Below are 24,423 nucleotides of genomic sequence, written 5' to 3'. Positions count from 1 at the left end.
AGGGAAAGGCACGTGACCAAGGCCAAAGAAGGCTCGAAAATGAGTCAAAGAGGAAGGAGAGAGAGAGAGAGCAGAAAGAAGCGCATGTCAGGTCTCTCGTCTGTTCCTTTTTCTCGGAAGTGGTTCAAGATTGAAGTTGCTCGATTCATTGCTCTCTTCCAGTCCTCACACCACACCATTGCCTTTTGGAGCCCTTCTGCTAAACTTGCAGACACCGCGGCAACATACCTACCAGATTGGGCTCTACGTTTTCAGCAATAAGTCGGCATCAGCGTCAGTCACACTGCAGATCACAAACAACACAATGTCGGCACCACAGAGGCTGACCGGCGAGCCAACTGCCGAGGCCGTGCTTGCTGCCTTGGATGCAGCTCCCAATGGCAAGATCGCAGACACTCGACTTATTGCACCCCAAGTGCCTACTACCGCTGCCGACCAGCAGACCGACCCGGTCAAGCGCTCGGAAGCCAACGAGGCCATCTTCAAGGAGCGCGCACGATGGCAGCTCGCCCTCTCAGACGTTTTAAAATCGCTGCTCAGCAAAGAGATGGTTGTCATGGAGAAGCTTGAAGAAACTACTTCCGCCCCACTTGCAGATGCGTTCGTCTTGCTCCAAAATGGTTCGCCAGAGATCCGCCTTGTTAAAGCGTTACCCAACCAGGAGGGCGTTGGCAAATCCATGGATGAGCTCAAGCAGCTTTTGGGTGCTGACACGCTCAAGAATGGTCAGAGCAATGCCTTCCGTAATAAGTGGGCCAAGAAGCTTCCAGATGGCACTTTTGGCAGGACCGAAGCAACCCTCGGCAAGACCGACGCCGACTTGACCGACGAGATTCAAGAGCAGATCAACGAGGTGCTCAAGACCGGCACTCTTGCTGGTAAAGACGCGGCTGCTACCGACAAGAAGCTTGCAGAGCTGCGAAAGCGCAAGCTGCTAGCTACCCGCAAGCTCGTCTACTTTTCTATCGCCAAGGGACCACAGTTCTCTCTCACTGTGCAGAAGCTCGAGACCGACCTCACCTTCGAGATGCTTCAGTCTGGCTCATGGAAGCAAGCGCCTTTCAAGAAGTACAACTTCAACGCAGAAGGTGCCGTCCCTGCATCAGGTGCGTTGCATCCTTTGCTCAAGGTCAGGGAAGAGTTCCGCAACATCTTCTTCGAGATGGGTTTCACCGAGATGGCTACCGATCGTTTCGTCGAGTCTTCCTTCTGGTGCTTCGACTCGCTCTTTGTTCCTCAGCAGCACCCAGCGAGAGACGTGCAAGACACCTTCTTCATCAAAGACCCTCCTTATGCCAAGCACATTCCCGAAGACTACCTCAAGCGTGTCACCCAGGTTCATCAGAAAGGCGGCTTCGGCTCCGTCGGGTACCGATATCCCTTCGACCGCAAGGTGACTGAAAAGCTTGTTCTTCGAACCCACACCACCGCCGTCTCATCAGCGATGCTCTACAACCTCGCCAACCAGCCCGGCGGTTTCAAACCAGCCAAGCTCTTCTCGATCGACCGTGTCTTCCGTAACGAAGCCGTCGACGCAACTCACTTGGCCGAGTTCCACCAAGTCGAAGGTGTCGTCGCCGACTACAACATCACCCTCGGCGACCTTATCGGCTTCATGGAGGTCTTCTTCAAGAAGATGGGCGTCACCAATTTACGTTTCAAGCCAGCATACAACCCATACACCGAACCTTCGCTCGAGATCTTCTCCTACCACCAGGGCCTCAAGAAGTGGGTCGAGGTCGGTAACTCGGGCATGTTCCGTCCAGAGATGTTAAGACCCATGGGCTTGCCAGAGGGTGTTAACGTGCTTGGTTGGGGTCTCAGTCTAGAGCGACCAACAATGATCAGGTACGCAGTCAAGGATATCAGGGAGTTGGTCGGTCACAAGGTTCCCATTTCGTCGGTAGAGAACGCTCCCGCGACTCGTTTCTAGTTCTAGTCTTTGCAGCATTGTAGTGTAGAAGCGAATACAGCATATTATCATCAGCTCAGAAGCTTGAGTATGCCAGTGTGTCCTCTATGATAAGTGTGAGGCTATTTGATATATTCGAGTGATTGTGTCTGTAGAGCGTCTGTCTATGCATGAGCCATTATCCCATCAGATCCTTTTGAAACATGTTGACCACCAAAGGATCCATTGCTTCCAGCAGCCTCGAAAAGCCAGGGTACGAAGCCTGTGCATGCGACAGCACCGTTCTCACATGCTCGTTCATCGCCACTGTCAACGTACCATCCGCCATCGCCACTCTCTGCGCCCTTGCGGCACCCGGCGAGATATCCTGCAACCATCCACCATCCCCCTCATCATCATCATCGAAGAACACATCGCCCAGATGCATCGATGAGATAGGCGACGTCGGGCGAACGTACTTGCCCGTGTCCAAAGGTTTCGACTCGTTGATGGCTGCCAACATCTCGGACCAAACCGCGATCAACTCTGGCGTACAAGCAACTACTTCCTGGATCACCTCAACCCCTGCACCTGATCCCTGCTGTGCCTGTTGAGCCTGCTCATATTCGACGACAGCTGATTCAAGAATGGATGCGAGACCAAGTGCCGTGACGCGACGCTTCCGCATAGATGCCATGTTATCGAAACGCGTGCAGATGGACTTGATGAGCGATTGCCAGACAGAACTTGGTGTCGGGTACTTTTCTTGCGACATGTCAGGCCATGATGCAGACACAAGACGGATGAAAGAGTTTTGCGGGCAATGATAGGCAATGCGACAGAGCAGCGAGATAAAGTGCGTCGCGATCAAGGTCGCGTCCTGGAAGTGCAGCATCGATCCAACAAGCGCAGCTGCAAGACGGGTAGACTCGAGCGCACTGATCCACATCTCGCGCACCTCGGTCCAGTTTGGCAAGGCTACCAGCGACTGGACGAGTGTGTCGAGCGCTGAGATCGGGGCTAGCACCATCGGATTCGAGGGATCTGCAATGATCTGACTGAAAGCTGTCAGCAGATCATGGCCGTACGTCTGAAGCATCTCGAGCGGGTTGAGCATCGAGATCTCTTCGATAACGCGGCACATCTCGACGCAGTAGTCAGGCTGTACCACCAAATCTTTCGCCAGACCAAGGAGCTCGAACAGTGGCCGCGTCATTGTAGGTGTGGAATGAAGTGCTCGAATCCAGAGCAAAGAAATGGCATCTTTGGCGAGCAGATGGGACACCTTAGGGTTGAGCGACTCGCGCACGATGGACGAGACCATGTGATGCACCTTCTGCATCAATGCTCCACTTGTGCCTGTGGCAGGTAGCATCTCGATCGCGCGCAACACCTTGGAGATGAAGACAATGATGGAGGGACGAGCTTTGCAGTCGGGATCCTCCTGCTGCCAGAGCATAGGTACAAGGTCAACCAAGGCATCGGCATGTGGCGCAATTCGTGGACCCATGCGCTCAATGAGGATGGAAAGTGCATCAGTGCATACCTTGATCGACTCCATCTCATGCAGGTCTGACGCGGCGGCCAGAGTTGCCAAGTTGCGAAGCGCTTTGGGCAAGAATGGCTCAAATCCATCAGCGTCGAATTCGAGCGCATCGGCGATGGCAGAGATGGATTTAGCTGCAGCGAGGCGTACTGCCACATCAGTCTGATCCGGCACGTCCTCCAACAAGTCCACCAGAAGCGAATAGACATCGAGACGCGACTCTCTTGGCACTTGTTCCGACCACTCCCACAGCAGCCATGCAATCCGACGCCTGATGACGATCCACATTGGTGAAGTGACATTACCAAGGCGGGCTTCTGGGACGAGCTTCGAGGCAATAGCTTGACCCATGAGGACGTCCATGCTAGGGCGGTCGTCATCCTCTCCGGCTGGTGAAAGGTAGTCGCGACATGTTCCCACTGCAGCATAGATAGCATCGCGTGCAAGAATGTCATCGAGATTGTCAGAGGAGAGGCTGGATGACGACTCGAAATGCTGCCAGATGTGCTGACCTAAAAAGCCGAGGGGTTTGGTGTGTTGAGCCAAGACCATGAGCGCACGCTCAGCGGCAGGTCGAATGTCAAGCTCGTAATTCTCCTGCTCTTCTCCAACGGCCCATTCTTCTGGATCAGCTTGCCATCGTTCGAGATCGTCCGAATTGAGAGGCATGAGGCGGCCAGTGAACACATCGGCAGCTTGACGAGCAAAGTGATGAGTGAGGAAGAATCCACCTTCGGGTTGATTGCCTTTCCACTGAGCGAGCGAGTGCTTAAGCAGTACCAGCGACTGCACGACAAAGCGTGGTGGATATTCGATCACTGCAGAGTGGTTGGCGTACTCGTCGCGAGGCACAGAGAGACTTTCATTGGTCACGTCTTTGGTCTGGACCCAATACCAAGCGACGACGTCGGACCATCCATGCCAGAAAGCGGCCTTGCCGTTATGACTCTGCACGAGAGAGAGGAAGAACTTGCCGAAAGAGTAAAGATGCTTGGTGAGTGCTGTGACAAGAGCAGCTGAGGTCGAGGCGGAAGTGGATGAGGGCTGTGATGAGCGAAGAAGGCTGAGATATGCGAGCCGGGTGTCTTTGAGGGTCTGCAAGCAACGCGGTGTCGACCGGAAGAAAGCCTGGGCCATGTTGGAGGAAGCGCCGCCTTGGGAGGTGTTGGATCTGGAGATCATGCCGATATCTGCGAGAGCTAGACGCGAGATAGCTTTGAGCAAGAGATGGCTGGTGCGAACTTGCTCTGCACGCAATGTAGTGTTGGACCAGGCCGAGAGTGTGGCAAGATGGTCGCCGACATTGAGTGAGAATAGGTCAGAGAAGTATTGCTGGAAAATGGGATGCAAGGCAGGAAGCAGTTGGCGCGAGAGCTCGGACATGCGCATCTTGCCTGCAAGGACACGGACTGACTCGAGCTCTTTGAGCGTCTTTGAGCAGACATGTGCTGCACGCATCAGCACGGTAGTGTTGAGTTGACGGAGGTGAGCGCTGGAAGGATCTTCTGACTGATCAAGTTGAGGTGCTGGAGCGAGGGATGCAAGGGCACCATGTGCTTCCAACATGGCTTGCTGCAACGTGGTGAACAGATCTGGCCAGTCGCGAGGATAGTCGAGGCGTGCGATGCGCGAGATGGCGACTGATGCCTGCAAGGCGATGGTACGATTGGGCTCTCGAAGGCATTGAAAAAGAGAGTTGCGCATCGCACGCTTTGTCTCCAGGGGGATGGTTACGGTGACTCGAGCCATGACACGGCTCCTCCAAAACTTGTCGATGCCATTCTTGAAACGAATGATGGCCAAAATGCGGATCGAGTCTGGATGGTGGTGTGTTGAGGTTGATGAAGAGGAAGAGCAAGGCAGTTGGAGGCCGGTGTCGAATGCGATCTGAAGCAAGAGGGGCCAGAAGTTAGGATCGCTTTCCCACTCTTCCAGTTGCGCGTTGGCTCTCGACAGCAACCAAGGATCCGAAGCGGATGCTAGGCTGAGCACCTCGACCAACGATGCTTTCGGCTCTGCCATTCTGTCGTCTGCTTTGACACTGATCGGAGGAGTTCCGAAAGATTCGTCAGCTTCGACGATTGCAGGCATCAACAGAGCACCTGACCAGAGAAAAGACCAGAGAAGAGACCAGAGCAGAGAAGAGACTGGAGAAGAGACTGGAGAAGAGACTGAGCAAGGGCGGCTGTTCCGATGCAGCTTGATCATCATCGGCAGTTGCGAGTCCAATTCGCTGAGCAGATCCAACGCAACACAACGCAACACAACTAGCAAATTTGGCTCTGCCTTTTGGCTGGAAGCGAGAGAAGAGAGGAAAAATCGGGCTTGCCGAACAGCAGCCAAGGCGATTCATGCCTCCAGCGCTGAGCCCGAATCACTCACACACTACTTAGGCTTAAGCGCCAAGATGTCTTTGCAACTTTGCTTTCGGATCAGCCGAGACCTTGGCGTTCGCAGTATGACAGCCAGAACGCAGAAGCGCAGCGCACAACCGCACAGGCATGGCTTTCCCATCTTGCCTCACAACGGATGAACAGCAAGCTTTGGAGAAGGCACTTTTTCGCTGGTCAGATCTCGCTGGTCAGATCTCACTGATCAGGTCTCGCTCGAGGACATTGACACAGCCAGTTCCCAAGTCGATTGGCAATCAGCCATAATGTCTCAATCCACTTGCTGCCCGCAATCTGAACATTAGTTGTCTTTGGTGCACGCATCGATTCCATGTGAGTCAAAGACTCGGAGGAGTGGTAAAGTCTATCGACACGCTTCTAGATGAGTTTTGACAGGTTGGCAATGCCTTGCTGTTCCAGACGCATTCCCTTCCATTCATCCATGGGCTTTGCTCCAAGCACTTTCTCGTAGAATGCGATTGTCGGGCTGAAAGAGGTACAAGTAGAGACATCTTCAGTCTTTGTCCGTCAAATTCACCACTTGACATCTTTGATGTACTCACGCATTCCACTTGAGCACGGACCAGTCGATCCTAGCGCAGTCCTTCTGCTGCGCAATCTGTCCGAGAGCCTTGAAGAGCAGCTTGCCCACACCCTTGTTGCGCAGTCTCGGGATCACGAAGAGGTCTTCGAGGTAAAGTGAGCGCTTGGAGGTCCAGGTCGAGAATGAGTAGAAGTACTGCACAGACATGTAAGATAACAAGATTCAGCCGAAGCTCTCATGAGTTGTCCGAGATCAGAACAAGGTCAAGCTCTACTTACAAGCACCATTCCCACAGAGACAACAGAGCAGTCCTTGTGCTGTTCGGCAATCAACACCTCTGCGTAGCCCTTGTTGAAGACATTCTCCTCAAGCTGTGTCGTGATGCAATTGATGGCCGTGTTGAAGATGATCATTGATGGCCGTGTTGAAGATGATCATTGATGGCCGTGTTGAAGATGATCATTGTCAGCCTTGCACGGTTGGCTGTCGAATAAACAAGGCTCGGGTCTGCTTACCGTCTCAACAGTAGCCTTCACAGCGTCGGGCTCCTTCTCGTAGTCAGCTAATTGTTGGATCTGTTGAGGTATTGAAAAGTTCATGGTCAGTCTACCAAGTGCTCCATGTCCCACTGCCAGCGGGATCGTGGTACGTACGAAGTCAAGGATGGCGGCACAGTCCTCCTTGCCACCCTTGCGGATGACCAACTCTTTGTTGGACGATGTGACGAGCGCAGACATGTTGAGATGAGGTACTACACACGACCAGAACGGAGAGAGATGTCACGGGGAGGGAGATTGCAAGCAACCTCGACCTTCCCTTCAAGATGCTCTTCGCCTCCTCCCAGTAAATCCGGAACACGGAAGACATCCCAGCTCGCCTTGCCACTTTCGCACAGCCATTTCGTTTCTTCTTCGTGGCACCCTTTCCCTCAACTCTCGCTCATTCTATCACAGGTCCGCTTACGACCCTCACCTGAAGGTCACGCTAGAGATGGGTGCGTCCAGTACAGCAAGGCTGCCATCACTGGGCGCGCAGTCCATCCCACCGCTCTTCAGCCATCTACAGCACACCTCGAACGCAAAAGTAATCGCGCGATGGAGCATCACCATCCGCTCATTTCGTGCTGTACCTGTTCCGACCAATGCATGGCCGTCTTCTGACCAGTATGACTCTTCTTTCGCTCGAGATTCATTCGACACTGATGACCTCTCCGGAAGCAACAATGCCTACGCTTCTTCCTCTTCCGGCTCGAATCAAATCAGTAACATTGGCGGTACTTCTTCGGCAACAGGAGGATCAAGCTCATCCGCATCAGGTGCACCGCCACTCACCAAGCCGAGGACGATGTGGCAGGTCTGGCTATCAGATCATCCTGGCGTGGTGTTTGTGATTGTAGAGGACACTGGCAGACCTTCGCGAGCGAAAGCTTGGCGTGATTGGGAGGTGTCGACCAAGAAATGGAAGAATTTGAAACGGCGTGAGATTGAGGCTCGTCGCAAGCAGCAGCACAAGACTTGGCCAGAAGCCGTGAAAGAGGCTGAGCAGCAACACGATGAATCGAAGGACACAACGACAGGAGCACAGGACAATACTGACGGCTCAGACAACAAGCCTGCAGCTGTTCCGACCCAGAGCGCAGAAGCCATAGGAGAGGATGCAGTGCCGATGGATGTAGATACAGCCACCACAGAGAAGACAGCAGAGACGAAATCTGCGACGACATCTGCGACGACATCAACATCGACAGGAGAAGTGCAGGCGGGGCCTAATCCATCCGCGTCCGCAGAGCAAGCTACTGAAACAGAGCAGCTACAACAAGCAGCAGAAGACATCATCGAGACAGCAGGACCAAAACCTAAACTTCGACTCCCTTCTCATACACGCTATACTGTATCTGCCGTCACTTCATCAATGTCCGCCATGTTGACCGGCCTCAACCTTCCGCCACCACATGGTGCTCCTGCTGGCACAGCTGGCCCAGGCGCATGGGTCCCGCGAGGTGCCGCAGTCTCGATCGAAGGCTTAGTCCTTGAAATCAACAGTCAGAACCTGAATGCGCTTCCAGGTATCTCGCCTGCTCTTGCTTCTGTATCTTCTATCGACGACACGACCACAGTGTCCCCAAGCAACGGTACAGGTAGATCTGCTGCGAATGGTTCAGGCGGAGTAGACTGGAGAGTGCGAGTTGGCAGTGTTATGGGAGGAGGCGGTCGAAGTGCAGGCGCCATCGTCGAAGCCGAGTTCTTGCCAGTCTCCACATTGCTGCCGACATCAAAGTTCATGCATGACTTTTTGCACTCGCTATTCCCGCCCGGGCTTGTGCCTATGCCACCACCTGCACCCACATCTGTTCCCGGAATGCTCAACCAGAATGGGTTGCGAGTTTCCGGAGGACTGTCGCAAGCAGCGAGCGCAACAGGGACACCAAGAGCTATGAATGCAACACTCGGATCTGCTACCGGTATGAATGGGGATGGTGCAGTCGCAGGACCGGCTGGTAGGGGATCAGGCTTCAGCTACACGATTGGCGGAGGGGCTGGAGCGGGAGCTGCACCTCCTAACCGCCACTTCAACATTCCAGTCGTGTCAGATCAGCTGTGGGAAGAAGTGGTTCCGCGCTCCGGCGAAGGCTGGCGGCAACGCATTGCAAAGCGATCTTACCAATTGCGACAAGCAGCTCGTCAGCAACGCAGGCAACGAAAGAATGCGACGCAGAACCGAGATCAGGTCTCGAGCGCAGCAGCAAAGAAGCATAACCCAACTCAAGACGCCTATGCCTGGCACGCTTTCGGATCCGACGACGACGCAGAGGCGCACACCAACCGAGACTGGCAAGATGAAAATGAAGACGACCTATCTTCCTCGGCTTCTGAAGCAGAGCAAGCAACCCCCAATTCAACTGCAGGCGCATCAGCAGGCGGGTTGCCAGGCGGGTTGCTGGGCACAGCGGTGACAGTGCAGCAAGCGGACGAAGACGACGACGATGATGACGATGACTGTCCATTGGGAGCGCCTATCTGGTCAAACGCTAGTCCTAATTCTGCTGCGCCCAATTCGGCAAACCCGCTCTCCGGCACTCCGGCAACAGCTCCCGAGTCAGTGCAGACAAAGAAGGAGGACACTGTCCAGCTCATCTTCCAAGGTCTGAGACCGGATCAAGGAAGCGAAAGTGCCGCAGAAGCCGACGGATGGACTGGCATCGAAAGAGGAAGAAGGATCGCCTTTCAGTATGTGCAGATGCTCAGGGCCGAAGGCATCATCTAGGCCGCTTGACTTTGCACAGAGAAGGGGTGTGATTGTACAAATGAAATCTGTTTTCTGTAATCACGATCGTGGCGTGTGTCAAAGCATTGATCAATGAGTCTGTGTATAAAGCTTGTGTGGATCCAAACTTGCCAACATGCTTGGCGAAACCCCCTCACTGTCGAGAAACAGCTGAGCCGCGCACCGATGACTGCTCTTCTCTCGCCGCACTATTGTCACATGGCATCTTTCGTATTCGCACTTCTCATCAATGCCTTGGGGGCGACATCGGATGCTTAGCTACATAAGCTAGGCCCTTCGGCGAAACCCCCCCCCCCCCCTATCACTGTCTTCTATTCTGGTCAACGCCTCTCTTTCCGCCTTCCTCTCCTGTCATCGTATCTCCTTGACCTTACGCTACCAGCATTCCAGCTCCCCGACTCTCTGTTGAAACGAGTGGCAGACTTGAATGGCAGGACGCGGTTTATTACGTATGTCGACGATAAACTGTATGTACAGACAGTTGGATGCTAACAGAGAAGGAACTCACTGAATCTGGTGCTTTTATACGTCTTCCCCTATGAATGATTCAGCAACATGTTGAGGCGAAAGATGAGTATCAGACATGACGAGGCAGTGTGAGAGGGCTTGCAGCAATAGACCTCAGGCCCTTATCTCCCCTCGGCCCTTATTTTTCCCTGGTATGGTCATCGGACACCCGCAGGTCTTCGGTCTGATAGGATCATCGGATGGACCGAAGCGTCTGGCCTAATACGAACATCGGCCATCCCGACGACTGGCCTGATACGAGTCGATACAGGCACAGCCCTCCTACACTCTCATCGCGTAAAAGTACTGTACTTACTCGAGATGAGTGCTCCACCTGCATCCATGTCGATGCATGGCTTTGAAAAACTCTTGCAAGACTTCGGCCGCGACATCGAGCAATCGATCCCAAAAGAATCCATGGAGCGGGCAGTTGGCAAGATGGCCGAATTTCGGAAGGGAAAATTGAGCTTGGTGCAATCTCTCGATCTTCCCAAGGGGGCCGATACAGCTTTCATGCCATTCATCCGACAGATCCTCCTCACGGCCGACGACCTTCCTCCCAAACTCGACGGGCCGTGCCAGAACCACGCACACACTCCTCAGGCTGCTTTCGTCAGGACTGACGTTCGTTCCGCCTTAGCAAAACCATTTACAGCTACGACGAGGGCCTATAAAAGGTGTGCGCCCAGACCAATGATCGATCCACGCTCGCTAAGGTCGAATTCGAGATCAACCGTTTCGACGATCGTCCCAGTAAGCTCCAAGTCAGAGCCATCGTTGGCATTGAAAGCAGGCGAGTAGGAGCTCCTTACCTATGGTCTATTATATATATCCCATCTTTCTTCGCCACGATTGTGCCTCCACGACTAAGCAGCCGTTCAGTCTTTGACAAGGTCCACGCCAATCTTTTGGCCTTCCTTTTTTTTTTTTTTTTTTTTTTTTTTTTTTTTGGCCCCTTTTCTCCACGTTCCGCAATTTCATATCAAGTCGGTTGGCTTTGCACTTCCGGACGCATGCATTGCAGAATTGTGGGTCAAGGGCATCATCGAAGTTTACAATAAAAAGTTGATTCGCCAACACCGAACTCAAAAAATTGTGTGCTGTCTGCGCGTCGTTCGATTTGGTGCTGTCTAAGATCACAATCCGCCGCCTGTCGATGCAGTGATCTCCATTTGTAAGACGAGCTTCGTGCCTCGCTGTCAAGTAACGGCGCAGCGCGACCGAAAAGCTTCTGTGGACCTCTCGCTTCCGGATTGGCCCAATAGCCGGTCGCTGTTGTGCGCACTGCGGGGTTAAGCATGATGTCGATAAAGTGTTGCGCAACAGCGGGGTTGGCTGCTAAGCGGAAGCAGCGCGGACAATCTCTTTGTGCAACCATCTTGACCATGGGTCTGTTGTGTCTCGTTTCCATATAAGGTGGATGTCTCTGGCGATCAAAGCGCCAAAGGCATCACCCAACCGACACAGTGCTGCTTTGCCTAAGCTCTCACATCGATTCTCGACCTTAGCAAGAGCCTTTCGTTCGATCAAGATGTCCTCCCTCTCTGTCACGCACGCCTTTGAAGACGGCCGCTTCATCCAAAGCACCTTCACCTCCGAGTCTGGCCTCACCACCATCCTCCCCAAAGGCTTCGTTGATGACATCGTCAACGATATCGCGCTTAGCGACTACTCGGACGCCACCGACGCCGAACGATATCAGATCTTCCGAGACGCTTTCAGTCTCTGCCTTATAGGCAACACCCTCTTCGACGACTGCCCTTTTGAAATCCTTCTTGACGAAGACGACGAATATTCCGTGGACCCTTCTTTCAAGGAGTTCGCTGACGATGCCTTTCCTCCCGTGTCCGATGCTAACTCGATCGATCAGCAACAGGTTTTTGTTGATCTGCTTTTGGCTTGTCAGAGATTGTCCAAGGTTTGCCGAGAGATGGTGATATTGCGTGCCGCTTTGACTTCGACCGAGGAGTTTTATCGTCGCATGTAACATTTTTGGTTCGATGCCATGTGATGGCTTCACCGTCGCAAATGGTACGTTGCTTTTTGCTCTAGTTTGTCGAATATGTTGATCCGTCACTAATTCCTCTTGTTGCCATTCGCCTATGCTACAGCCTTGTCACTCAACACACAAACGTTTCCTGCTCGGGTAGTAAAGCTGGTCTTCCTACCCGCACGAGTTCTTGCCCTTCTTCAAACTTGCGTTCCGGCACCTGTACAACGTAGCTTCCATGTCACCTGATTCTTTGCCTCTCAGTCCAAGTCTGAAAACACATTCCTAGTGTTCGTCAAAGCTCTCATCACACAATACTTGAGTTAAACTCAGCCAGGGAACGCCGGTCCGTCGATACGCCGCGCTGCCGCAAATTGACTCCTCACTGACCTGTAATTCCCGCACGCACTCTGTAGTGTCAAGCTTTTGATGGCGTTCCTGAGGCCTCTTATGAAGCTGAGCCATAGTGAGCGCAAAAGCAAGACAGAAGCAGATGTTTCCTTCTCGCGGAAGAAAGATTCTGCGCACCAAGCCGCTCCGCTCTACTGGCACGCAATGTCCGACTATGCCGCAAGCTTTCCGTGCTATAAAGTACGACTGAGCCACCGATGCATCTTGCCGTCCCTCAACAAGCTCCCCTTGCTTTCGCCAGCACTCCTCGGAAAGAAACATTATCTGTCAGCCTCCAGGCCGTTGATCGATGATCCCGTGGACTTTCCGAAACGGCCGCCTCATTGAAGCCGTCTTTGTGGACAACAATAGCGGCAAGGTACCAATGCCGTTTCTAGAACCTTGCTGTAGGCTGCCTCTTCCCCCGCCCGAGCGATCCAAAGCGACATTTTGCAGTGAAATCACATGACCGTGTATTCATGCTCTAACACGACCACAAACCTCACTCAGCGTCGCCACCCGTCAACTCCCACCAATGCTCAACATCACCCACCTACACCCCTATCTCATCCGACAACGGCATGCCCTCAATAGTGTCACCTCATCTACATACAGTACATGTGTAAACTGTCCCAAGATTCTACATGTCACCATACATCACTCTAATGCTCAATAGCTATAAGTTGTATTGCCACACTGTCTGATATCATCTGAAAGTGCTGCTTCTTCTCTCCAAGACTGTGGAATTGATATTGACATTGACTAAAAAAAATTGTGCTATGAAGAAGAGCTGATTTTTTTTTATTGTGGGACAGTTTATGGAGCACTCCTCAAGAACACCTTAGTACTTTGTATTCCCTCCTTTGGCCTTCAGAACTGCCTTGATGCAGTCTGGCATGCTCTCTATTAGTATCCTACATGTCTCTGGAGTGATTGCTTTCCATTCAGCTTCACATCTCTTGAGCAGTTCATCCCTGGACTTTGCAATTGTACTATACTGTGAAAGTCACATTTTGAGATGGTGCCAGAGGTGTTCAATTGGGTTCAAGTCCAGTGACTGCACTGGCCATTGCATAACCTTAATGTTATTGCCTTCCAACCACATTTTTGTCTTCTTCGACATGTGTTTCAGGTCATTGTCTTGCTGAAATGTGACATCAGTGTATGCATGCTGAAGCTGCAAATCTGAGATTGTTTTCAAAAGCTTGTCATTCAGGATATCAATGTATTGGTCTGAATTCATTGATCCCAGCACCAAGCATATACCTCCCACCCCTTCCCACATCATACAGCCCCAGATCATGATGGAGCCACTGCCAAACTTGACTGTTGGCCTGACAAGCTTGCTGTTGAAGCTGGCATTCTTAATCCAACAGAACTGCTTCCCATCTGGTCCAAAGAAGTTGATCTTTGTCTTGTTGGACCATACCACATTCTTCCAATCCTCAACAGTCATGTCCTTGTGCTCATTTGCAAATTTGAGATGCACTTTGTAATGCCTCTTGAGTAGCTTCAGTTTATTCACTAACCTTCATGCTTTGTAATGACAGTAATGAAGTGCTTTTCTTACTGTCATTGGGCATGCTTTGATGTGAAATGTCTCCTGCAGTGCATGACATGCTTTCCCAACTGTGGAGGTTGAATTGAGCTCATAATAGTGGTCCAGGAAGCAAACATGATGAGGCTGGAGTTTTCTTGGCCAGCCCCCCTTTGACTTTGGAACATCAGCAGAGGTGCTTTTGCTGATGCAATTCACAGTAGACTTGCTCATACCAAGTTGTTCTGCAACTGAACAGATAGATTCCCCATTTTGGAGGTGAAAGAGTGCCAATCGGTGCTTCTCAGGAGTGGGTTTCATCATGATGGTATAGATATGATGGTGTCAGACTGGAAGTGCTGCTGGATCACTCACAGTCATCTGATTGAGCTGAAACTTTCCATGTCACTACTTTCAATGTGTATGAAGGTGCCCACCAAGTTACATTACAAGTTTCATTGTAGTCAAAAGCCCACAAGGTCAGGAATGGAGTGGTGTTGCTATTTGGGAGCATGCTCCAAAAACTGTCCCACAATAAAATAAAATTCAGCTCTTCTTCATAGCACAATTTTTTTAGTCAATGTCAATATCAATTCCACAGTCTTGGAGAGAAGAAGCAGCACTTTCAGATGATATCAGACAGTGTGGCAATACAACTTATAGCTATTGAGCATTAGAGTGATGTATGGTGACATGTAAAATCTTGGGACAGTTTACACATGTACTGTACACACACATCAACTGACAGTAGAGGCATATATATACTCATGATATTGCTGTGTACTTAGTTCTCTCAAAATGCTAACGATTTCGCCGCTTGCTTGACTGCCCCTGATTGTGCTTTCCTCAACACTTGCAACCGTCAAGCAAGGTTTTTTTTTTACCAAAAGGCAAATTAATTCTTTCGATCTCACACCTGGAACAAAATTGCTCCGATTCTGGAAGACAACAGAACCTGAACCAATTTTGGCCATGCGTTCAGCAGTTTGTGCTGAGGATGACGATCCAGCAGATCTAATCGGGGATCGGATAGATCCAAGCTAATCGGAGATCGGATGCTATTGGGTCCCGCTCGTTGTTGTAGCCTGTCATTGAGGGTGATACTGCCACATATGGGATGTAGCAGCACTTTGTATATATGTTAGGCAGCCATGTTCTCTTCTTAGTCAATTGAGTATATTTGTTTCTGTCTACAAACTAGCAGTGACATCGTACTCAGACCCTACCCGATCCCCAGTTATCGGGGCTAAAACTCCATCAGTCTGAGCGTGGATTGCCGTCCGTGCGCTTGACAAAAAGTGCAGGCGTGGAAGCGAAGTCCATTTGACACGTCTCCTCTCTCTTCCCCTCCTTCTCCACCTATCCCACCCTTTTCCTTTCCCTTCCTCTTCCCTCATCATCCCTATCTCGAACGCAACAATGAGTTCCGGCTACGAGCTTCACCAAAAGCTACGCACCAAAACCGTCCGTCAAGTCAAAAAGAAACAGTACGATGAAGCCATCTCCACCCTTCACCAAGGTGCACTCGACCTTCTCGCCCAAAAAGAACAAGGATCTGGTTGCGATCTTGCCATCTACATGATCGATGTTTACGGGATTAAGAACCAGGCCGTAGATTCGGAGAGTCGTGATCGGATTACCGACATCCTTACAGCAGCCGCACCTGATTTTTGGCGCAAAAAGGTCGTCGATGCAGCTGTGAAATGGAGCGTTAAAGCAAGCGAAGCACCCACTGGTGATCCTTTGCTGCGTTTGTTCGTTGCAAACATGTACGCTAAAGATGGAGAATTTGAACGTGCAGAGCAGCACTTCTTGGCGAGCTGTGTCGAGACAGAAAAGACCTACGCTGTGGAAAGTGCACCCAAGGCTTATGCTCAGGCGCAAGCAGACTGGCTTGCAAAGTTCGCCTCCCAAGCAGCAGAACAACCGGGGGAAACGCGAGGAGCTGATGCAATCCAACGCATCGAAGCAGGTCGATTTGCTCTTCGTGCCACCATCCCTCTTGTTGCAAACCGTGCGGCTAAACAAGCAATTGCGTTCCAAGACGCATATCTCTCCATCGTCACCAAGTCCCAGAAATCCCTTCTACTACCAGTCACTCCCAACCCTCGTCCCTTCGTCCCACCCGGACCCCCAGCTTCCACCACTAGCAGCAGCGGTTTGCAGCTATACCTCACAGCAAATGCAGACCTGAACTTCTCCCAAATGGCAGTAGCCCTGGTCTCCGAATCTTTCAAACTCAAATCCTCCAACCCTGCAGCGCCTACACCAGACTGGCTCCGCAATGCATGGATCAACCTAGTCCGCCGATACGAAAGAGAAGCACCCGCTTTGAGCCAGGAAGATGGTGTGAGAGCAGCAATTCCAAGTATCGGAGCGGAGTGGTTTGGGCTGCAGCAGCAGAGGAATCAGGGGAATATGTTGTCGGATATGATGGCTAGTTTGTTTGGTGGTTCAGGCGGAGCGGGTGATGCGGGTGCAGGGGCGGGTGCTGCGGAGAGTAAGGCGACAACGGGACAGATTAAGGGCGCTGGTGCTCCACCTAAGCCTTTGTCTGCACCAACAAGCGCGCCAGCGGTAGGAAGCTCGGCACCTGCGCCTGCGGCTACAGCCGATGAGTTGGTTGATGATGAGATGGATTAGTTGCCATTATCCGCCACAACTTGCATTACTCTCCAACTTGGGCGCTAGGTTCTTGTCAGCAATGCATGCAGTCTTGCTTTGCAACTCGTTGACTTTTACCATGTCTGAAAGTTGTTAGTGAAGATAGTATGACTGTCGCATTGCTCAGAGATTCCTCATGCCTCTTTTTGAGACTCAAAAACACAAGAGGCGCCATCCACATCGTGAGATCACCATCCACTAGGATCAACCTGCACAACCCTCAATCACAAACAAGCATGGGACAAGAAATGAGAAAGGTACAAATGCACAAGTTCAAACAGAAACAAATCCTCGAGACGATAAGATGCAATAAAGAAGTAGGAAGATCTAGGCAAAGGCATCCTGAATATCAGCCACCTCCCCAGCATCAGTCGTTGCCTCCTCAACTGCATTCGTGAAAGTCAAAAAGTTCTGCGGCCTATGAACTTGATCCCAAAATCCAGCTGGTCTATCCAACACCACTCGATACTTGATACTGCTCGTCCACTGCGCTGACAGACTCAACCCATAATTCCATGCTCCTTCACTCGGCGTCAAGGTAGTACCCAAAATCCTATCACTCAACAACAACTGAACCCGGTCCATCATCGTCCCCGCGTTGAAATTGCGTCCTCCACCAGCAGCGATCTCTGTATCGGTTGCCTTTCTACCCCATTCAAACCCAGCCACGGTCAAGTTGTAGGCTGAGAGAGAGACAGAGCCAGGAGTAAAAGCACAGGTGATGCAGATCGTGGAGGCTCCCCAAGAGGTGTGAGCTGCCATTGTACGTGCGTGTTGAGCGACGTCTTGCGGGGGAAGGTGGGCAAGGTCGATGGATGAGGTTTTGATCCAACCGAGTGGTTCGAGGTCCTTCAAGATGAAGTCGTGTTGGGGCAGATCGTCAGGAAGTTCAACACGATGGTTTGAACCACGTTGAGGAACCCAAACAATCACCTTGATCTCTTTGATACTAGGTGCGTCTGGTGGCGAAACACCATACATATACCCAGCAACCTGCGTTCGCAAATCCGCATTCACAATGAACGTCTTCAAGATGTTCTTCGGCATAACATACGTAAGCGAACCAACATCATCCTTGATATCGTCATTCGAGACATAGAGATGCTGGCAACGCAACGGAAGATTCGTCGCCGAAAGCGCCCGTACCCTCCAATCGGATTTGGAACTAAACACCTTGTTCTCGTACTGCGTCGTCGTGACCGTCTGAATCTCTTCACCGTGCACGTTGACCGTCCGTGTCTGTGTCGCGGTCACTTGCTGTGCTGCTTCAGCCGTCTTCTCCAACTCCGCCATCTGCTGACGCTGCACCGATGGAGCCTGAATCGTCATACCCAAGATAATATCCCGGATCTCGGACGAAGTCAACGAGTTAACATTAACGTTGTTCCTTTTACCGAAATCAGCCAAGATCAAATCACGCAGTTGAATCTCGACCTTGATCCACTCTTCATCCGTCAGCGTTGGCCAGAGATGGTGTGGCTCAGTAATGACACCCGGATGAGGACGCAAGATGATCTTTGCCTTCTCCTGGTTGACGTGCAGCGATCGCAACAGCAGAATGAGCCGAGAGAACGCAGTGAAGCTGCTAACGTTCGACATCCAATTATCGTACGACGAGTAGAGCACCATTTGCGGCTGAGTCGCTTTCAAAACCAAGTCGCCGATCGCCTCGAGCTTGAGGAAAGACTGGAAAGGCAACTGCAACTCTGAACCAACAATTGACAAGTTGGGGAAGTCGAGCGAGTGCGTCTCCAAAGGATCCAACATACCTTTCCTCGAAACGATGATTCGCTTGGGCTGCTCTTCAACCGGCAAACTGCGCACCAAGGCGATGGTCTCCTCCGCCGTTTTCCACTTTGCCAACTGACCCAGACGCTTCTGTCCAGCCCAAACCGACGTGTGAATAATCTTGAGGAAAAGCTGCCCAGTTCTTGGGTTGAGAATGATAATAGCACCGTTGATGGGCTTAGTCACCAAGTTACCCTCGAACGTACGGTGGATCGTAACTCGGTAGACATTGGTATCGTCAACAAACCAGATGATCTGATTGCTGAACAGCTCCGCATAGTTGTTCGAGTTGAGATACGGCTCCGTTGGCTCAGAACTGTACAGCTGCAAACTCTTACGTACACGCTCACGCAAGACGTAGAGCGCAGGATTGGCCTTCATGATCTTTGCCATTGCCTGCTGAATGAGCGGCTTGCTACCCGGGAACCAGATACCGTACGCAGAGTGAATGTTGTACGCCAGGTCGATACCCACCAGCGCACCGGTAGCTGACGGATAGATCGAAGTGTTGTCGCTAGTGTAGTCGAGAAACTTGGCTCGACAGTACCGTTCGATATCGTGCGAGTCGTAGTCGCCCCATCGTAGCTGCACGTCGACCCACCATTTGTTGCCACTCGAACCATCCATGACGTCCCGCGAGTCGGTCAACAAAGATGGCCTGGACATCGGCCACTTGTAGCTGGCGAAAAGCAGGATATCGGAACTCGACGCTGTCAACCTGTACGACTTTCGCGGGTGAATAGTCTCCTTCTGCACCGTCTCGATCGATAGTGCCTCGAGCTCCTGGTCGAACACCTGACACAAGTCCATCACCACCGACTCGTGGATCTTCTGCCACAAATGAGCACGGAACAGTTGGATGTACGAGATCTTGAGCGAAGGCATCTTACCCGACATCAAGACACCGCACAAATCGAGCTGAACCTGGAAGCCGATGTAAACACTACTACGGTTCAACGTCGGCGACCACCACAAGGTGAATCGACGGTTAGGAATCTGCGAAAGACCGGATCGCTGCGCGTTGGTTAGACGCTTCTGCTGCATGCTCTCCTCGAACGAAGACGATTTCTCCCAGAACAGACCTTCCCATGTCGGGTGACCTGTAGCCGCGAAAAGCGAGTGTTCAAGAATTGTCTCGACACCGCCAAGAGCTGCGATGGTGTCGGTACGAAGCTGATTGAGGTTGTGCAGCTTACCGTCGTGACGCTGGTTGGTCCATGCGAAGGGCTGTGCTTTGGCGATCTGATATTTCTTAAACTCCTGTCGTACACGCCAGAGCTTGTCGTAGGACAAGATGGTGCGATCCTTCTGGAAGAGCGTTGCGATACGGGGCAGACCGCGGTGGAAAGAGTCTTCGAGATCCTCGAGCGTCAAACGCCTGTTCTGCTCGTTGGCTTCCTTACGCTTCTGTGCATACTCTTGCCAGACTCGCGCCGAGTCCTCGAATTCGGAGGCCCACGGCGTGATGTATCGGTAGAGCGCTGGCAAAAGCTGGTCCTCTTGGTTCGACAGACCTGCACGGAAGTGTGTAATTCCTGTCGTCGTCTGCCTCGAGTACTTGAGATCCGATGCTGGAATAAGCACGTGTCCCATAGAAAGCATGCCGAGGCCACCAAGCTCCTTGGGCGAAGCGAGAATGTGAATGGGCCAACGAGAAGGCATCTTACTGTTTACACCTGACTTGATGCGGTTGATGACTTTGTTCTCGCTGCGCACCAGCAGATCAAGCATGTCCTCGGTGTTGACTACAGCTTCGCGGTAGTAAGTCATCAAGGCAATCAAACAGGTGTTCCACTTATTGGCAATCTTACTGAACGGTGCTGCACCAGCCGACATGAGCAAAGCACGAACACGGTTGCTGAAATTGGCAATACCCTCTTCTGAGACGCGCAGGAATGCTGTCGATGTGCGCTCACCTGAGCTCGCCTGGATGAGCGGCCAGACACCATCGCGTGCCACGTCGACATCCTCCTGTCGAATCTTGGGCAAGATACGCACTTCGAAGCCAAGCATGGAGAATAGAAGATTCGGGTTGTCCTTGCTGTAGACCGAGCAGAACGTGTCTTCCCATTCGATCGTCGTCAAGGAGCGCGGCAAGCTATTCTTAACAGTCCAGAAGACCGCACGACCGAGGTTAACATCGTGCTTGACGAGTCGCATTCGAGCATCACGAGGCCAGCACTTGCGATTGTTGTAGCCAATGACGTTGCTGTTGTTCGGATCCGGGTTGGCAGTGAGATAGCGCTGCACCAAATCACGAGCCTCTTCGGCAGTGAAGCGGTAGAGGATGTGGATGCGGTCGATGTAACGAGTGTACAGGCGAACAGGGTGGCGAGTCTCGGTGGCAGTGTTCTGGAACTGGAACAGACCGTTGGGCATGTTGGGCGGTCCTGCCATCTCGTTAGCACGCTGCAAGCCGAGAATGAGCAAGTCGAGCACCAAGCCATAGTACTGGAAGACAAACGCGCTGAACTGCAGGCCCCGGATGAGGCCGTACGAGTTGACGTGCGACATATCCTTGAAGACGATCGAAATGTTGTTTTTGGCAGTGATGTAGTCGGCCAAGTTATGATCCATGATGAGTCGCAAAAGTCGATTGAGCAGCGTCAAGTCGATCTTCTCAAAGACCTTGCTGAGCGTCGTCTCCATGAGCACGTTACACTGGCCCTCGGATGTGTCCCAGATCTCGTGTGCATTGTTGATACCGTTGCACCACTTGTACACGAGCAGCGGCGCTGGCTCCGAGTCGCTGGGCTTGATCCATGCAGGGAAGAGCTGACGTTTGTCAGCTTCGTAGGAGAGGTATTGGCTGAGGTAGGCGTCGGTGATCTTCTCAATGGGCTCAATGTCGTAGGTGGGCGTGAGCTTGTTGAACGTGTCGAAGAATTCGAAGCCAGCCTCTTTGAAAGCACGCTGGGTCAGCATCAATCGCTTGATTCGCGCAAGTGTCTCGTGTGGGTTGTCGAAGGCCTGCTCGATCAAGGCAAGCTCCTCACGCTGACTTTGGTTAAGACGCCCTTTGACTGAGTAAGCTTCCTTGAGCGAGTCTAGCGCTAGGACGAGATGCTTAACATCGTGCTTGTTGTTGAGACTTGGGAAGGGGATTGGGCTGAATCGACGAGCTTCGAGCCACTGCACAGTGGCTGTGAAGGCGGCAACACCAACTTCAGAGGTAATGTAAGGACCACTCTTTAGATAGTCGGCCTGACGCTCCTGCTCGGCACGCAAGAAGAGACGAGTCAAACGACCCTGGTTCTTGCGAACTGCCGTCTTGTCGACGGTGGCACCGCGCGCGATTCGTGCACGCTGTTGGTGCGCCACCGACGTCCACCAGTCGAACTTTTGCTTGACGTATCGTAAGATAAGGTTCTCGATAGGAGCGGGAAGGTTGGGGCTCCATGGAGTATTGCTGCGACAGGCTCGCCAAGCCTCTTGGAGATGGCTCATGATGGTCTTGATCTTGTTCTGACGCATACCTTCTGGCATGGCGTCGAGGATGTCGTGCATGACACTCGCTCGCAGCTCGAGATCCATCGCCGATTCGACACGCTGCTTGGTGATGGACTGCGCACCGGTGCGACCGGCTCGTCCTTCGAACTGACGGGCCAGCAAGTTTCCGAGCCATCTCTCGAGCAAGGGCACGATGCCTCGCAAGAAGAAGATCCATACACGCCATGATGGCGCCCAGAAACCAACACCAGGACCCTTGCCGACACCTGCTGCATTGAAGCGGTAGTAGATGACGTGCTTGAGATCCTTACAGGCGCGGATCTGACGCATGGACCGGTACTTGTATCGATAGATACCCGACAGGGTTGCAACGTGGTTGAAGAGATACTGCAAGCCATCCGCGAGTTGGAAGGCATCGATGGACCCGAGACGGAACTGAACGTGAGCGTCCACAACGAGCTTCATGACACGACTCAGCTCTCGCACCAAGTGGAAGGCGTTACCGAATCGACTCTTCTTGCGCTCTTTGGTGGTGAGCGTCTTGGTGGGCTTGAGGTTCATGTTGTAATCGAGGTGGAGGTAGGAGGCGCCTTTTCGGTGGATGAGAAGGTTCATCATGTTGAAGGATTGCTTGGCGACCTGCAGACCTGCCTCGAGCCAGTCGATCGAGGTGTTCTGGAAGAACTTGGTATTGTTGAGCTCGCGGAGCAAGTTGGTGCGCTTGTGCACCTTTTGTTTGGTGGTGTGGAGACTGTTGTAGACGTAGTTCTTGAGCAACTTCTGATAACTGACACGGACCTTGACCGGCTGGTTGGGTGGGCAGTGCTCGAGATACCATGGCTGAATCAATGGAACATCGACAGCACGACGTGTTCGTCCACTGCGAAGCGAATATGGTTTTGGCGCCCACCAGAGTGCGATCGCATCTGCGGTCAAATCGTTCTCAAGAGGGGCATCCTCAAGGAACGGTTCGATCTCTTCTGGTAGTGAGAATGCGATCTCATCTGGGAGCTCGTCATCGCCCTCGACATCGGGACCAAATACTTGATCCTCGTGGCTGAGCACCGGTGTGGCATCGTCGTACTCTGATCGAAAGGCATTGCTGCTAGCTAATGTGCGACCGGAGATGGGGTTGATGGCGGGGTCAAAGTAGAAAGCCTGGTCAATCTCGTCTGAGCGAATGTAGACATTCTTTGGCTCGTGGTAGGTGCCGATGTGAACTGCACGGGGCCTGCTGTTGTAGAGGTGTGGAAAAGCAACACGGTATTCGGTACGAATTTGCTGGCGGATGATGAGTTTTCGGAAGTCGGTAAAGTCGGTAAGGTCGTCATCGAAACCATCGGTATCTTTGAATAGAGGCTCGAACTTGGGACCACCGGGGATGGCCATGTTGAGCGCCTTTGCTGTGAAGAAAGCCTTCTTGTCGAAGAGGTAGAAAGAGTTGCGATCGCCAGAGGTGTTGCGATCGCTGAGTAGTGTGCGTCCAAGTCGATGCAATGTCGCCATTTGAGGCAAGTCGAGGTTCCAGAATCGATATGATGAGCCATTGAGGTGCTTGCGGTTGTCGATGAGTGGCTTGTGATCGTAGAACCAGTCGATGACTGCACCGTCTTCCTCTTGGTCAAGCTCAAGCTGAATTGCCTCCAAAGGCTCTACATCGAGCAAGTTGTCCGAGTAGTCGACAACAGGTTCTTCGTCATCGAAGGGTGGGAAGCGCATGCGCTTGAAGTGTCGTCGATCACGCTTCTCCCTTCGCATGGCAATCCACATGGTTGCCCACTGAGCGTGAAAGACAGGTTCGATGACCTTGGGTGTCTCGTTGAGGAAGGTGATGGCACCGGTGATGTGGTAGAGGACGGGCACCTCGCGAATCTGCTCCCAAGGCATCGGGATGTTTTCGAGAACCTTCATCATTGCATGCGGGAGGTACTTGAGCGCACCGAGATGAACACGCTTGTCCTGTCGATATTTGCGGTTAGTCATGTCACCATGCTCCTTGATAATTTTGCGAAGCACTTCGGGTGGCATCTCCTGCTTGCCTGTGTCTACAAAGCCGGTCTTGCCTCTGCGGTCGCCGAAGCGACGGCTCTGGGTCTGCTGCCATTTGCGTGCTTTGGCTTGGAGCTGCCCTGGCGTAAGTACGGCAGGGTCGCGGTACGATGAAGAGACGGAAGCGACGGCTGAGGGCGGCATGCCAGGAGGTGGGCCCCTCATGGAGGAAGGTCCTGACGGGGGAGGTCCCCTGTATCCGGGCGAACCCGACATGGTTGGCAAGCGGATGATTGCGTGCTAGCTGATGACTATTTTTTGATAGGAGAGATGGGAGCTGAAAACGGTGCGAAAAAGTGTGTGTCACTAGCAGCAGGGTTGTGGTTAGAAATGATGCTGCTGCTGCTGTCGTTGATGTTGTTGTCGACGGTGATGCTGTGTCCAATGGAAAA

The 24,423-nt window shown here is 52.3% G+C and overlaps 8 protein-coding genes across 8 annotated transcripts; 5 read left to right on the top strand and 3 right to left on the bottom strand.

The window, feature by feature from the left end:
• Positions 1-304: 304 nt before the first annotated feature.
• UHO2_02922 (putative FRS2 - phenylalanine--tRNA ligase beta chain, cytosolic) lies at positions 305-1,933 on the top strand (the record flags this gene model as incomplete). The annotated part of the gene is made up of 1 exon (XM_041555710.1): positions 305-1,933. One exon carries the CDS (start codon positions 305-307, stop codon positions 1,931-1,933), a length of 1,629 nt encoding a protein of 542 aa, XP_041411644.1.
• Positions 1,934-2,090: 157 nt separating this feature from the next.
• UHO2_02921 (uncharacterized protein) lies at positions 2,091-5,459 on the bottom strand (the record flags this gene model as incomplete). Its single annotated transcript, XM_041555709.1, has 1 exon — positions 2,091-5,459. One exon carries the CDS (start codon positions 5,457-5,459, stop codon positions 2,091-2,093), a length of 3,369 nt encoding a protein of 1,122 aa, XP_041411643.1.
• Positions 5,460-6,205: 746 nt separating this feature from the next.
• On the bottom strand, positions 6,206-7,108 carry UHO2_02920 (uncharacterized protein; the record flags this gene model as incomplete). The annotated part of the gene is made up of 5 exons (XM_041555708.1): positions 6,206-6,314; positions 6,391-6,566; positions 6,650-6,742; positions 6,887-6,946; positions 7,025-7,108. The coding sequence occupies 5 exons, from the start codon at positions 7,106-7,108 to the stop codon at positions 6,206-6,208; spliced, it is 522 nt and encodes a 173-aa protein (XP_041411642.1).
• Positions 7,109-7,361: 253 nt separating this feature from the next.
• On the top strand, positions 7,362-9,635 carry UHO2_02919 (uncharacterized protein; the record flags this gene model as incomplete). Its single annotated transcript, XM_041555707.1, has 1 exon — positions 7,362-9,635. One exon carries the CDS (start codon positions 7,362-7,364, stop codon positions 9,633-9,635), a length of 2,274 nt encoding a protein of 757 aa, XP_041411641.1.
• An 849-nt stretch (positions 9,636-10,484) lies between these two features.
• On the top strand, positions 10,485-10,964 carry UHO2_02918 (uncharacterized protein; the record flags this gene model as incomplete). Its single annotated transcript, XM_041555706.1, has 1 exon — positions 10,485-10,964. The coding sequence occupies one exon, from the start codon at positions 10,485-10,487 to the stop codon at positions 10,962-10,964; it is 480 nt and encodes a 159-aa protein (XP_041411640.1).
• Positions 10,965-11,694: 730 nt separating this feature from the next.
• On the top strand, positions 11,695-12,150 carry UHO2_02917 (uncharacterized protein; the record flags this gene model as incomplete). The annotated part of the gene is made up of 1 exon (XM_041555705.1): positions 11,695-12,150. One exon carries the CDS (start codon positions 11,695-11,697, stop codon positions 12,148-12,150), a length of 456 nt encoding a protein of 151 aa, XP_041411639.1.
• A 3,349-nt stretch (positions 12,151-15,499) lies between these two features.
• On the top strand, positions 15,500-16,723 carry UHO2_02916 (uncharacterized protein; the record flags this gene model as incomplete). The annotated part of the gene is made up of 1 exon (XM_041555704.1): positions 15,500-16,723. One exon carries the CDS (start codon positions 15,500-15,502, stop codon positions 16,721-16,723), a length of 1,224 nt encoding a protein of 407 aa, XP_041411638.1.
• A 348-nt stretch (positions 16,724-17,071) lies between these two features.
• Positions 17,072-24,247, bottom strand: UHO2_02915 (putative PRP8 - U5 snRNP protein, pre-mRNA splicing factor; the record flags this gene model as incomplete). The annotated part of the gene is made up of 1 exon (XM_041555703.1): positions 17,072-24,247. One exon carries the CDS (start codon positions 24,245-24,247, stop codon positions 17,072-17,074), a length of 7,176 nt encoding a protein of 2,391 aa, XP_041411637.1.
• Positions 24,248-24,423: the final 176 nt, after the last annotated feature.

This window comes from Ustilago hordei (genome assembly GCF_900519145.1).
Source record: "Ustilago hordei strain Uho2 genome assembly, contig: UHO2_contig_04, whole genome shotgun sequence".
In the NCBI taxonomy this organism is placed as follows: domain Eukaryota; kingdom Fungi; phylum Basidiomycota; class Ustilaginomycetes; order Ustilaginales; family Ustilaginaceae; genus Ustilago; species Ustilago hordei.
Note: the sequence above shows the minus strand (reverse complement) of the source record. Positions and strands in the feature narration are given on the sequence as shown.